The sequence below is a fragment of the Cygnus atratus genome, chromosome Z (assembly GCF_013377495.2).
Source record: "Cygnus atratus isolate AKBS03 ecotype Queensland, Australia chromosome Z, CAtr_DNAZoo_HiC_assembly, whole genome shotgun sequence".
In the NCBI taxonomy this organism is placed as follows: Eukaryota; Metazoa; Chordata; class Aves; order Anseriformes; family Anatidae; genus Cygnus; species Cygnus atratus.
In genome coordinates, this window is record NC_066396.1 from 68,701,856 (window position 1) to 68,717,151 (window position 15,296).

General features: G+C 39.1%; 1 protein-coding gene across 1 annotated transcript in view; it reads left to right on the forward strand.

Moving 5' to 3' along the window:
- The window catches only part of DGKQ (diacylglycerol kinase theta), a 92,918-nt gene that overhangs the window by 50,520 nt on the left and 27,102 nt on the right, over window positions 1-15,296 (forward strand). Inside the window, exons 8-15 of the mRNA XM_035562976.2 lie at window positions 4,709-4,809; window positions 6,167-6,390; window positions 7,249-7,339; window positions 9,262-9,316; window positions 9,637-9,698; window positions 9,960-10,110; window positions 10,957-10,995; window positions 12,169-12,284. Of these exons, the coding sequence (XP_035418869.1) occupies window positions 4,709-4,809; window positions 6,167-6,390; window positions 7,249-7,339; window positions 9,262-9,316; window positions 9,637-9,698; window positions 9,960-10,110; window positions 10,957-10,995; window positions 12,169-12,284 (839 nt within the window). The remainder of the gene's footprint in view (window positions 1-4,708; window positions 4,810-6,166; window positions 6,391-7,248; window positions 7,340-9,261; window positions 9,317-9,636; window positions 9,699-9,959; window positions 10,111-10,956; window positions 10,996-12,168; window positions 12,285-15,296) is intronic.

Consider the following 15,296-nt stretch of genomic DNA (forward strand, 5'->3'; position numbering starts at 1 on the left):
CCCCATATCACTGGTAGGGTACTCCATTGTACAGGTCTACAGCTGGACTTCATGCTTCTGTAGATAACCCATTGAGACCAGTAGTACAGCCAGCTTTCAGTCCTCCTCTCGCTCCACTTCCTAGTCTGTACTTCATCCATTTGCCTATGAGGTTATGGGAAGCAGTGTCAAAAGCCTTGCTAAAGTCAATAAAAACAATATCCAGTACTTTCTTCTCATCTACCCAGTCAGCTGTATCATAACAGAATGCTATCAGCCTGGTTAAGCGTGATTTCCCGTCATAAATCTGTGCCGACTACTTGCACTCCTTAATATGTTCTAAAATTGCTTCTGGCATTACTTGTTCCATCACCTTTCTGGGAATCAAGGTCAAGCTGACCATCCTGTGGTTCCTCAAATCCTCTTTCCTCAAGATAAGGGTTAAACTTGATCTCTTCCAGTCCTCAGGAACCTCCCATGAATCTCCTTGGTCTTTGACAGATAATCTAGAGTGGCCTTGAAACAACACCCAGCTCTCTCAGCATTGTGTCAGACCCATGGAATTCTGCATGGCCAGTTTGTTTAGGTGTTCCCTAACATAAACCTCCTCCACTAAGGCTAAGGCTTCCTTGCCCTGGACTTTCCCACTGGTCTCAGGAGCCTTAGGGTGGCTGATGGCCAGTCTTACCAGTGAAAACTAAGACAAAGAAGGCAGTCAGTGCCTCAGCCTTCTTCATGTCCCTTATGACCAGGTCCTCGTTCCAAACCCTCTGCAGGCCCACATTTTCTCCAGTCATCATTTTCCTGATGATTTTTTCTTGTATTACGTGTCCTTCACTAGATCTATCTCCATATGGGCTTTGGCTTTCCTAGCCATATCTCTGTATGGACAGTCTCTAAATTCATCCCAACACAATTCTTCATCTCTCTCTTGTGTGCTTTCTTTTCACAGCCAAGTTTTGTCAGGAGTTCCTCTTTAATCCATGCAAGCTTTCTGCCACCTCTGCTTATTTTTCCTATTTTTAGGAACAGAAAGCTTGAGATCAGAGGAAGTGAACCTTGAAAACTGGCTGCCCCTCCTGGACCACTCTTCTCTCCAGAACTGTATCCCATGGGATTTTTCTAAACAGATTCCTGGGCAAGCCAAAGTCCACTCTCTTGAAGTTCTTCATTATGATACTTCCATTTTCTTTTTTCCCCTCCTTTCACTTTCATGATCCTGAACTCTACCATCTTGTGGTTGTTGTAGCCAAGGCTGCCCACAGCCTTTATATAACCAAACCTGGTTTATAAGCATCAGGTCTAGCAAAACATCTCCTCACATAAGCTCATTACTTGTCTCAGGAAGGTATCGTTACCCTCTGTGAGGAGCAGCACCTGCTAACGTGAGGCTTCCTGCAGGTGCTTGAAGGTGTTGCTACTTCGTCTCCTACTTCTTCCTGAACACAGGCTTTGACAACCACCACCATGTCACTCATACATTGGCTGACCCACTTCTCCTAACCCAGAAGCTCTTGCTGGGATGGATCACTTTTAGCCCTGCTCTGTTTTTAGGGTCTTAACGTAAAATATTTCTTGTTCATGTGCAGTTTATCATAATTTGGTAAGTGCTTGTTTTCACGTCATTGGTACATTTCAGGTTTTTCCTGTTAGTAATGCCGTAGGTTATTTTTAGCATTTTATTCCCTTGTTTCCATGTCACAGTGACTTTTAAGTTAAGCACAAATGATCAAAATGATTCTCTTAAGTTAGAATGAGTTCAGATGCAAAAGAGGTTGGGTGGATTAGTTCATTTGCAGCAGAGCAAAGCAGTCCTCAAATTCCTCTTTTCAGAGAGGCCTAGTTATTTCAAGAGAGGTCATAAAATTTCCTTAGAAGGTGAAATTGTACAGTGCTTGTAGCTGGACATGAAACAACACAAAGAAGAGTTCCTTGAAATGGCACAAACACCCGTTTGTTGCAGGTGTAGTCTTTCAAATAGCCTCCCCTTTCAGTGTTTTCTGTATATCAAATTTAACCCTCATTCTGTATGGAAATTAAGAGCATGTATCTATCACATGAAGGAATAATTGTCAGCATTCATCCTTCATGTATTCAAGAAGGATAAATTAGTGTTTGCAGTTAGAGGAACAGGGGACAATTAATATTATTTGTTTCCCAGCACAACCGGTTTGTTCAGCATCAATTAGCAATCTGCGATGCAGGCAATAACCATCTGTTGTGGTTTAACCTGGCCGGCAGCTGAGCACCACACAGCCGTTCACTCACCCTCCCCCCTCCCTCTCTGGGATGGGGGAGAGAAACGGGAAAATGAAGCCTGTGAGTTGAGATAAAGACAGTTTATTAAGACAGGAAAATAATAATAACAATAATAATAATAATGATAATAGTACTACTGATAATAAAGTGTACGAAACAAGTGATGCACAATGCAATTGCTCACCACCCACTGACCGATGCCCAGCCTATCCCTGAGCAGCCGGCCTCCCCCCCTCTACCCCGGCTAGCCACCCCTATATATTGTTCAGCATGACGTCAGATGGTATGGAATACCCCTTTGGCCAGTTTGGGTCAGCTGTCCTGGGTCTGTCCCCTCCCAGCTCCTGCTGCACCCCTAGCCTGCTCGCTAGCAGGACAGAGCGAGAAGCTGAAAAGTCCTTGGCTTGGTGTAAGCGCTGCTCTGCAACAATTAAAACATCAGCATGTTATCAGCGCTCTTCTCCTCCTAATCCAAAACATAGCACCCTACCAGCTACTAGGAGGAAAATTAACTCTGTCCTACCTGAAACCAGGACACCATCTCACAAAAATCTTTTGATTAAAAAAGCTAACGTAGTGCTCTGAGATCAATTTGTGTTATATACTTTCGACTTTATAGCGGTGTTTGTTGAATAAATTTCTTGTGATGTTTATTGGCGTGTGTGTCGCTTTCCTGCCCCACTGTCCCTAAATGGATTAAAGGAAGAGGCAGCCAGCCTCTTCGCAGAACAGAGGCTCCCAGAGCCAGGAAGAGAGGCTGGGTAGCTGTGTGCCCTTGCAGCAGGCTTGTGTGTGCTCTGAGCTGTGGTCTCAGCTTGTGATGGACCTCAAATGTGCAATGATATGAACAAAGAGCAAAGTGCTATACCAAAGTACTGCCTAAATCCCCCCAAAGAGTGGAGGATTGCTCCTGGAGCAGTCCCACCCATTCTTCTTCTCCTGTTAGTGGGCAAGGGCTGCTGCTGAAACACTCATTGATCACCATTGTCACTTTTGTCCTAGTAGAGGCGAAGATGAGTTCAGAGTGCAATGGGAGGCTGTAGTGGTTATTGCTTTGCTGTGCAATTAGATCATTATATTGCCTAATGAGAACGTCCTTGCTCGTTTACTGTGCCATGCCTAGTGGAATTGTTAATGAAGAAAGGCCATGATAAATGGAGAAACCTGAACAGAGAGAAGTTTAAAGTCTAGCTCTTGCATTTCAAAATAATTGGAAATAAAATTAACAAGAATGAAGGTAGCAGGATTTTTTTCTTCAAGTGTGAGGGTCTTGTTTAAAAAATGCTGTCTTCAAACATAATTTTGGATGAAGCTTTAATTCTGCAGAGTGTCTACTTGGGAAGTGACAATAAACAGTGAAACAGGAATAGGTGCATGAGACACAGCGTATCAGAGTTCCAGGTGGCTCCAGAAGGCCAGCAGGGTGTCACTGAAGTGCCCTTTCAAAGCAGTTAATTCTCTGCAGTGTTTCCTAAGAGTGCTGTCACAGCAGCACTCAGGTAGCCCACAACTTGCTTCTTTCTGCATGGGATTCTAGCAAGCTTTCTCCAGCCATCACTTAGGTGTGGGGTGGTTTTGGTGTTTTTTTTTTTTTGCTCTTCCAGTTTCAGCTCTCCTTTTTAATCCTTATATGACAAAGGATAATTTGATAGTGTGGTTCTTCAAATCTAAATGCCAATACTATTTGATAGCAAGAGGTTTCCAGTACTGCTGTCCTACGCAATATTTCCAAACTGAAAGTGAAAGATGAAATTGGACTCCAGCATGCAATGTACATCTCCCTTACAACAAGCATTAACAGACTGCCTGATGAACCGGTTGTGTGTACATTACAGCTGGTCTGTGTGGTTTTCTGTTAAGCCTTCAAGCATTTTAAGTCTGCAAGTCATCAGCTCCTACCCATTTTATCACATTATGATGACTACAGGATTGTTTATGAGCTGTTTATAACAGTTTTATTATGAGATTACACACTGTAACAGCAAAGTGTTGTTCTTCATTTGCTGCAGCTGCTTTCTTCTAGCTTTTCTACTGTTCCTTAATTTTATCCTGTTGCCTGGACCAACTATTTTAAAGACTTTCTTCAGAAAGATACTCTCAGAACGTGCAACGCTTTGTGAGCTGTTCCTGAAGGTGATGGCTTGGTTTTAATTGTTGAACTCTTCAGTAATAAAGGCAGTCTTGAATGGTGAGGATGAAGAAGTGATGAAGTAAACACTATAGTCTCATAACAAAACCCTGCATAAAGCTATGATTACTTAAAATTCTCTTCGTTGTTTCCTCCATGAATGTACACCTGGTTTAAATCAACAATGACAAAACAAGAAAGTTTAGCCTCAAGGCTTGTTATGAAGAAACAAATCAGTGGGTTAAAAGTAGGTTTTCAATAGTTCCATTGTACGCTTCCTGATCAGGTAGCTTTATGATTTGAGGGGTGTGTTATTGAAATACAATAATTGTTTTCATTCAGGTAAACAAACATTAAAGATATTTGATGGGAATGATGCAGTGAAACGCAATCAATTTCGACTGATTTCAGTTCCCAGGATTGCAAAAAATGAAGAAGTTGTGGTAAGATACCTGGTGAAGGTCAATATTACGATGTCATAAAGGGGCAAATAATTATATATTGCAATAGTCAAAAGCTTATTTGTACAAATGTAACTGAACAACAACAAAATCTGTAAGTGGTATAAAATATTTTAATGTAATTTGACTTCATGTAGTGCTCTTATTTTAGAATATCTGTAGATATTGTGGTTTAGATACATGTAGCTTATGGGGCCCACAGTGTGTGCAGCAGAAAATGATATGTTCAGCAGTCATTCTTTTTCCTGGTGTGACACTAAAATCTGACTTTACTGATGTGAGCAATACTGGATAACCAGCTCCTTAGATCTCCTTCTTCTTCTGTAGTTTGAAGTCCTCATTAGTAGTTTGAAGTTCATGCTGGATAGCCACCACTACTGCACTGCAATTAATCAGCTTTGAAGACTGAAGCATGCAGCACTTACCTCCATTTGATTGTGAAAGTAATGAATTATTGATTACATAATGGCCACTCTCTAGCTGTTTCAGCACTTCATCTTGGGTGGAAACATGACTCAATCCGAAACTACATGTTCTGTACAGATTTTCATTCACTGGGCTGGGCATAACTGGGTAGAGACCCAGTTGTTTTGAAAATGGCTTTTAATATTCTGTATGTCAGTGGTGTCCAAGGAAAATTGAATATGGTGCTGAAAACACTTTTATTTAGGACTACTACTCATCTTTAAAGCGTGTTTCATCAGACTGCTGCATACAATACCAGGGCAGATTAGTACCACTTTTCGTAAGTAACTTAGTGGGCTGTATTCACTGCAGAGTGTGTATGTGCAGAGTTGCTGCAGGCACGGGCCAGTAATGGATGTAATATTCCTCTGACTGTGTAATATGTAATATTCCTCTGACTGCTTGCATCTCCCAAGGACAGCACCTTAACTTACTCTTCGCAGATGTGTGGGTTCAGGGCAGCCTTGTGGTTGAGAGGCTCACTAATTTTCAGTATCCCTTTAGTTCAAGAAGATAATGTGTTCAGAATTGGGCATAATCGAGTGTCATCTACCAATTTCCTTTTGGAGTAAATTTTGCATGCACTCTATGTCAGTTGTATTGGTGCTGAATTTTTACTTTTGACTTGAATTTAAAATGACTATCACTAGACAAAAATGTAATGTTCAAATTACTATTTTCCATTGATAATTTTTTATATCTTCTACTAAAATTTATTTTTACAATGTTGTTGTTGTTTTTTCCCTACTGTTCTGTGCTTAAAACATGTTGTAAAGGTTGATTCTGTAAGTAGGGTATTTATAAGTGTCTGCGGCTACACAGGTATTATTGGTGTCTTTTCAAGAAAATGTTAATTTATCTTTCTGTGTTGTAGGAGGCTGCTTTGAGGGCATACTACATAAATGATGACCAGCAGGAGTATGAGCTGCAGACCTTTACGCAGCAGGCGCTGCTGTCTGATGACGTTATCAACAGGAACGATGCTGCAGAGGACAGCAACTCAGGCTCAGTATTCCGAGAATCCGTTCCTGAAGCTTGGATTATTAGAGCCAAACCAAAGGATGAAGAAGTGATCAGAATTTATCCTGCCTGGCTGAAGTGAGTGCTTTCCTCCTCTCTTACAAAGTTATCCTGCTTAGCTAGCTATCCTGCTTTGTCCTCTGTAGTTTAGCTTAGTGTGTTTCAGTCATTAAAATCTCACAAGTATAACGGAGAATGTAGTTTTTTCTTTTGTACTAGAGGATACTTTTGTTTACTTTTCTGAATGAGCAATGCACATATTATTCATTTCAGCATGTGGAAACCTGCTCACGGGTTTCTTAACATGCACACAACACGTGCAACTTGTGCAGTTCTATTACTGTACATTTGGCCAAAAAGATGCAACTTTATTTTAACTGTATATGTAAATAAATGAATAAATGATGACAGATACATGTCAATTGAAAGCTTGACATTCTTGGAAGAATTATTAAATAGGAAGAATTTAGTGCAACTTCTGATATGAGAGTAGAAGTAAAATTAAAGGAAAAAAAATCTGTTCCATTTACCACTAAGAGAGTATACATTTTAAGCATACTTAGCAGTCAAAACAAGACTGTCTGATGACCTATTCATTTCTTGAAAGCCGTGGGATAAAATGTAAACACTTGGTCATTTTACTAATGTAACTGTATTGCCAAACTTTACCAAAGACCTGGTTTTAGTTGTGTGTATAGTAAGAAACTCATATGCAGTGCTACAGTTTTAATGACCAATTTCTTGAGAACTTGTATTGTGTCTTGTTCTTTGTCTGGTGTGGCTGAATTTGACATTAGACTCAGTGAGCATGTTTCTTCAGATAATACAAATTTCTTCCTAACTAACGGTAAATTTTCCATTTAGATAAAAAAAAGGGTTAGGTCAAATGATTGTCCTAAAAAAAAAAAGAAAGAAGTATTTCTCTTTTCTGTCTAGGGTGGGAATGGCATACATTTCTCTACGAGTAAATAAGGAAAGCACTACGCAGAGTGTGATCAAAGAAGTGCTCCCCTTACTTGGAAGGCAGGTAAACACAAGATAATATGTGTGTCCACGTGCTACCTGAGTGACCCTGAAGTGGGATGTGCATGTTTTCCTCTGTAGAAAAAATACTATCTGTCCATTTGATGTTAATATTGAGATTGTTAATTCCTGATAGTCTTTTGTGACTTCTATAAAACTTTCTGTGGTCTTGTTGGTGGACCTAGTTGCTCTGCACTGAAAGTTACCATCAGTCTTTCTGGGTCAAGCAAATTTACTTGTAAAAGCACAGTGATTCTTAGTATGCAGTGTATTTTTTCTGGTTATATATGTCTTGAATACTTAAAACACTGTTATATATAAATATATTGTTTATCTTGTTGGGAAACTTCATCAACGGCTGTTAGGACAGTCACACTTGTCTATGCAAAGAAAAAATTGAGACTGAATGGCACCTGCATGGTTTACCATCTGCACTCCTTCCAGCCTTGTTGGAAAACAATTAGATACATCTTGTAATCTTGTAGATACACGTTTTCTGTGGAATATGATCTCTATTTAGTCTTCCTGTCTGTCCTATAGCTGGTGCCAAGATAGCATGACTTTTAGGAAACATGTTAGTAGAATTTTTAAGTGTGCCAAGGCACTGGCAGTCTGAATCAGACACACAGCTGTGGAGGCTTGAAACTGTAGTGCGTGCATTTTGTTCAGGAGTTTGAGTTTGTGAGTAGACCAGTGGATCAGCTGTTTCCTTCCAGGGAACAGCCATGCTCACAGAGGGCGACCACCTTCTTCTGCAGTTACTTACAGGGCACTTTGAAGCATGCATGTGGCTAACTGTTTGGAGCAGGTAACTGTGGTCTTCATGTATACACTGTAGTGCATGCAGCTCGTTTTGCATCGCGGGATGGTTCTAGGGTTTGGTTTCAGACCTTTTCTTAAGTACTAAGGAGCTTTAAACAAAACTTGGAAATTCTTGTCTGAAACCTTGTCTCATCTGAAAAAAAGAAACTGTTGAACAAGAAAGCTAGGTACCATGTTTGGAAAAGGTCTTCATATCCCTGTATTTGGGAAGCTGTTTTGCAGTTGTGAGAGACTTAATTCCTTGGACCCTTTGCAGTTTCTCTAATACTGATAGTTTTTTAAAGGACTTTCTCCTTTGGCTGTATGAACATGCACATACAGGAAATCTCTTTTTTAATATTCAGAATTTATCTATTCTAAAGATCCTCCAAACAGCTCTCATCAAATTCCAGGTAAAGCAAATGTTGGCAATTGACACCTTTAAAACCACACTTGCTTTTAACATCCATGCAAAGCAAGGTAATTTTTCCTTTGAATCTCAAGGCCTAAAATTAAGACTTCCTCAGTCCTGAGTGTCACATGTTTCCAGGATTGCAGTTATACTAGCAAGTGATTGAACTTTTGGCTTTTCTTTTCTGACTACAAGGGAATTGGATGTTCCCTGTGGTGTAGCAGTACAATTTGGAGAAGTAACAGTGGCACACGAAGAAGGTTTCCTTCCATCAGTGCTGGTGGAATGCCCCAGGAGGTGAGGCCTGGTGAGCCTGGTTCCTGGCTGATCTTCTCAAATACCAGGTTCATTCCCCATCCTATATGCTGGCTGTGGAAAGAACACTGTGGAAATAGCCTAGCTGAGCTGTTGGTCACTGAAGGGGGGTAAAGTTAACCGTGCTTTGTGGGCATCATTTCTCCACAGAGCTGCTAGGAGACCTGTGTAATTAAGAGCACACGAGCCTGACACCACATGTGGGAAGCTGAATGTGTAAAATACAGATCATTCCTGGCTTGGGAGGAGTGGGATAGAGGAAGAACATTGGGATGGATTTTAAAATGTTTAATTTACAATGGTTTGTTTGTGCAGTGGATACCGTAATACCAATGTAAACATCTGGCAAAACAGTGTATCATTTAGAAACTACATTTACACGTCCCATCTTTTGGCAGACGGAGTGCCTCCAGAATTTCAAATTGGTAGAAGTGCTTATGGGCAGTAAGCAAGGTAAGAGAAGGAGCATTGACCAAAGGCACATCTGTAAGTGATCTTCTAGCACGTTCATTTTAACTTTTTTTTAAAGGGAGGGAGGTCTTTAAGAGCTGTGGACAAATTCAGACTATGCAAAGCAACTTCATGGTCTTTCTTTGAATAATGAGTCTGCATGGTCCTTAATGATAGATGTGTGAAGAGTTGTGAATTTTCCCAGCGTTTTGGCGTGTGTGTGTTTTTGTTGTTGGTTTGTTTTTGTTTTTTTTTTAATTTAATTGAGCCTGATAATAACTCGCACTGTTTTCAAACATGGTTAATGTTCTTTCTATCTCTAGTTCAGCGCATGGTCTTGGACAGTCAGGAACTGATTCTTAACAGACTCAAGGACATCAGAAAGGTAAACATGAAAGAGAAACATGATCCCTTTTTTATAGCAAGTTGGGAGTCCCCCTTCTTAGAGAAAAAACAAGTATTCGGTTACACCCCCAGCTGGCTTATCTGTAGAGAAGCCAAGTGCTTGGACTGAAGTTTGTTTCTATTTATGATACTCTCTAGGCATAGATGACATGATAGCTAAGTTCAGAACTATTTGGGATTTTGTTTCATAATATCTTTTTGCCAAATGTCATGTCATTTTTTATTATTATTATTTTGGTAGACTTCAATACGTCAGATGAATCAAACAAGATTTTACGTAGTGGAAAACAGCAAGTCCGTTGTACGAGTAAATTTGTTTATTGGTGGCCTTCCACCTCAGCTTTCTCCTGAAGAATACACAAATATTCTCAAGGATGAATTAACTATCAAAAGTAAGTAAACAGGTGCGCTTTGAGATCTATTCACCTGTACATAATTAAATGTAGTAGCATCTATAGCTTCTTATTGTTTCTTTCATAATGTTTTTTGATGTCTTTTGAAGAATCAGTCTCTCATCTACTCTCATGGGAGCCTTTTTGTTTATTTTAGCATGTTGGTAGCTGCACAAGAGATGTGACAGCTTATTATTCAAATGATGATGTTACAGTACTGGAGTTATACGTGACTGTACAATATTTTTAGTGGAAAAACCGTTTTAAAAGTTAACTGAGCATACCTTACAGCATTCAAATTATGGCAGTGCAATCTAATTCCATATGCATGAATGTTCCTTATCTTTATTAATATCTGAACTTTTTGCATGAGCTATTGTCTATACTGTCCATGTGCACTGTCCCAGGTCACAGAGAAATAAGAGCTATGTGTGCATGCACATATGGACAAGCAGTCAGTGAAAAGAATTTATTTTCCTTTTTCAAAGTGTAATTGATTTTTCATAATACTCTTTCAACCAACGTGTTGTATAAACAGTGTCAGGAATGCATCATCCTTTTTGTTTCAGGAAACGAAGTATTTTTCCCAATCTTTTATGTAACTTCAAGAGGAATTAAACTAAATGCCAGGAAGGGTACATAGCCACCTTTTACGAAAATCAGTTTAGCTTTTCTAACTTGCAAAGTAAACTTAGAAGAGGGAAAGTGTTAGCTGGAGGTTCTCCCTATATTTGTATAACTTTTAATATTTATTTATATTATATTTACGTAACTTTTAAAAATATTTTAAATATTTACTCTAAATGTACCCAAGGTTTTATGTGTTTATATTTTTACCCTTTGCAGCAAATGTAGTATCTGTGAGTCATGTTTATCAAGCACAAGGTAAGCAATAAGATTTTAAGTATTGCAAACAATGTCTATTTTCAAAACTACAGTCTAATACGAGAGGTTCTAAGCTCAGAGTATGTGAATCTTACTGCATAAGCAAAAAGCCATTTAGATAAAACATAACCCAATATATTTATGAAGAGCAGGGGATTAGTGTTACCTTATTAATAAAACGTAGGCTTCATGCCACCTATGCAAGAAAGTGATGATAATCTGTCAGAGAAATGAGGTTTGAAATTGCACTTCAGCTGAATAGTGCTAACACCGCAGAACTCTTAAAAGCCCTTCAAATGCTCTCTCCTCATTTTGACTCTGAAACAAAAATTTGGTGCTGCTCTCGAACTTGGTGGGACTGTTTTGTGGTCACTGTTTCTAGCACAATACTGAACTGGGGTTCAGTGGTTGGAAATCTGAAGAAAATCGGTATACTCATCTCTGCATTCTTCCTTTGAATCTTCTGACTGGTTTTTGAGCTGTTGCTTTGCTTTTGCTGTATGAATGGTATTTCACTGAGGGCAGAGAAGCTGTAGGGCTGCTGAGAATCACCAAAGCAGTGCCTCTGTGAAGCGTTAGTGCAGCGGACAGGTGTGGGTCTGCATTTGGTACAGCTTACAAAGAAATGCCTGAGATTTCTCTTGTATACATTTGGGTGTCCCCTTCCACTTCCCACCCCCATCTTCCAATACAGGACCTAAACTGACTTAAAGATGTTAAAATGATTCTCAGATCAGATCCTTGTATGTAGTAATTTGTGTTGAGATATTGTCAGTGAATTGAACTACTAGATTTTTAATAATGAGATAGAAAATGAAATTTGATAGCTTTGTCACTTGTATACCTTGAGAACAGCCTGTTAGGTATGATAAAGTGTATGGAAACAGATGATATTTCTGAAGTCCAAAGGAATTCTTAAATCTGTGTTAGTTTTCTGTTGAAGTTCATTATGTACTTGAGACTTTTAACAAAAATCTGGGGTGTGTTTGGGATATGAAGAAAGGCTTAAAAACAAAGCAAAATGCCCAATTAATTCACTGATAACCAACAACCACGAGTGTTGTAGAGTAACGTTAACTGAAAGATATCCAAAGTAAACGTTTGCTGTGATTCAATATTGTTTATTTCCTATTAATAGAAAATATAAAAAATCATTCTAACACATCTTTACAGGTGCTGTTGTACTCGAAATTTCATGTTTTTCTGAAGCTGAAAGAATATATATGCTAGTTAAAGATACAACTGTCAATGACAAGCCTCTGAATGCTGTGGTGATTCCTGAAGTTATGGTAAGAGATGAGGTTGAACTTAAAATTGCATCTAAAAGAAAGAGCACTACCATCAACCTTTTTTTTCTTTTTTTTTTCCCCTGGAAATAAATAAAAAATGCATGTTGCTCAAGGAAGCCATACAATGAGTTTATATAACTAGTGTGATGAAGAAATAGTAATTGAGAGCTTGTACTTAATATATCTAATATACTACCGTGACTTAAGTCACTTGTCCTATTACTATTGAGTTGTGAAGAAGTGTGAGTACAACACACTCAAGGAAGGGTGCAGAGACGGTAGCCAGGTTCTTTCCAGTGATGACAAGAGGAAATGGGCAGAAACTGAGTATCAGGAATATCAGGAAGCACTTCGTTTCTGTGAGGGTGATGGAGAACTGGCACAAGTTGGTCAGAGAGGCTGTGGAGTTTCCAGCTTTGGAGGTCTTCTAAAGCTGCCTGGAAGTGGTCCTGGGCAACCTACCCCAGGTGTCCCTGCTTAAGCAGGGGGTTGGACCAAATGACCTGCAGAGGTCCTTGGCAACCTCAACCAGTCTGTGATTCTGTGAAAGACATATAGATACCCTAGTGGGATGAAATGACTGACATAGTTGAGATATGCAGAGATATTGAGATATTGGTTTTAACATGACTGTGATGACTCAGTTAAAACATCTGACATCTGCCAGATGCTTTTGCCATACTTCCAGGATGCTACATTAACAATAATAATAAGAAGAAATTGGTCATTAAAGAACTTCATGAAGTTGGGCGTGGGGTGAATTTTCATTCTTGGTTTAAAGGATGTGAGGCTGGTAGGGAAGAAGGAGCAGATACATCTTCCTTGGGGAGAGCAGTGTTACACAGTGGACCTTGATCACTTCTGAGTCTGCAAGAGTTTGAGTAAAGCACTTGCCTTGACTTCACTGCTGTGAAAAATACTTTTTTTTTTTCCTTGACTGGTAAAAATCAATCATTTTGTCGAAATCTGCACCTCATGCGGACGTTAGACTGTGCAAGACTCCTTTCACAGTTTCAGGCTTGGTTCTAATTTATTATTTTTCATGGCTACAAACCACTTTGCTATGAATCACTTAGGTTTATAATAGGCTTCATGTTAATAAGGCAGATTCAGGGTGTGAAGAGGGAAATGGTTGATTGAACAAAATGTTTTTCAACCAGGATGATGTAGGTTCTGTCCAGAAGACAGGGTAGCCATAATTACTTTCTGTTGACCTGTTGTGTATCTTGCAGTTACTCTTTCTGGAGTTTTATTATGGCAAATGAACTGAGAATCTTGATTTGACTTGTTCTTTAGAACTGCATAGAAGTATGAAAGCTTCACAAAATACATTATTAGTGAGAACTGCGAGACAACTTCAGGTGGGAGGGTGTCAAGTTCAATAGCAGGAGTAAGGCCATTAGTTGCATACTTAAATGCCAGCTTTTCTATTTAAAGAGTCCTATGCTTGTCAAAGTTTTCTGATGGGAATTTCTTTTTATAGATAAGCAGATACTAGTGGCAGTGCTTACGTTTAGTTTGCAATATTACAAACTATCCCTCCTCCAAAAAACTGAAAGACTTGTTCTTGTGTGTGCATGGGTATTATGTTTTTGTGAGATCATTAGAAACTAATCTCCCCTCCCATCTAGGTTTCAACACTTTTTATCAGAAATCGAATGAACAGAATGCAGAACAAAGGTGGGAATGGTTTTGGATACTTGTTTCTGTTGGTTGTTTAGGTAAATATGTTATGAGCCTAGATGTGGTGTATTGGTGTGTGAAGTTGAACATATCCACTCTGCTGCTGATGTGTCTGGGTTTCTGGTTACATATGTTTGATGTGAGCTTTTTGATGCCAGCAAAATGTGGATAATGCAGTCTTTTACCTGATGCAAGATTAGAAACTCCATTTCAGGGGACTGATTGGATGAATTTCTAACATATAAGAAGGAGAAAGAGGCTGTACATCTGCACATACATTTTCTTTCCATTTCAGCATGTATTGCTTATATCTCACTAAAATGAGCCGAGAGTTAATATGACTGATATTTCAATTGTGGTTTGTCTGTGTCTAGGCCACGCAGCTTTTGCTGTTCTCTAATTACCCAGAGTAAACTGAAGAGTGATTGTTGACGCTGTTTTGGTAGCCGTTGGACTGAATGACCTTCTGAGGTCCTTTCCAACCTAGATTAATTCTATTATCTTGTGATACTATTTGCTTTTGTTTATATAGTATGTACGTGATCATTTAAATGCAGCAACAGGAAATACTTGTACAAGAACTAAGCACAATATTAAACTTACACTCTTTTGACATTCCTCTTGTGGGAGAAGTACAAAGAAATTGGGTATGAAGTAATAATGTGTAGCCTTAGAAGGAGAACTGCTGATAAATCAAAGGCCACGGTGTTTTGGCTAATGGCTTTTTCAACTTCAAACAAACAAACAAAGCAAAACAACCCTTCTTAAAATCAATAGAAGCGTAGAAGTGAATTAGTGGTTAGCATCTGCTTTGTGTTTTGTTAGTCTGTCATTTTTCCAACATGTGATTTACTTGCTCTGGTTTTGGTACACCTTCAAAAGAGTTAGCCTGGTTCTATTCTGGCATGGTCACATCTGCCAGAAGCAATTAGCCCTCTTCTTATCTTTTCTGAAAAGTTTTAATACAGAATCAGTTTGATTCTGTACACAGAATACTGAATACAGAAGCAATTTGATAATTGCTTATTAGAAAGTCAAGCAATTAGTGTGATCTGATGTTTCACTATCTTGGGCCTGCGAGAGTTTAATAAAATATGGTTTTGTTTCACAATATTTAAGTAAATGGATTCTCTTTTTGTTACAGTGTGAAATAAATACAGTCTTATAAAGTCGATCTGCTGTTGTGTTTAAGGGGTACTTGGTTCCAGTCTTGGGCAGCACGGAAGGGTGGAAGGCAGCACAGCACTGAAGCACTGATTTGATAGCTAACTCACCAGAACGGTTTCTGTAGCGTTTGCAGGCAAGGAGGTCATCAGACAGCTAGCTGTA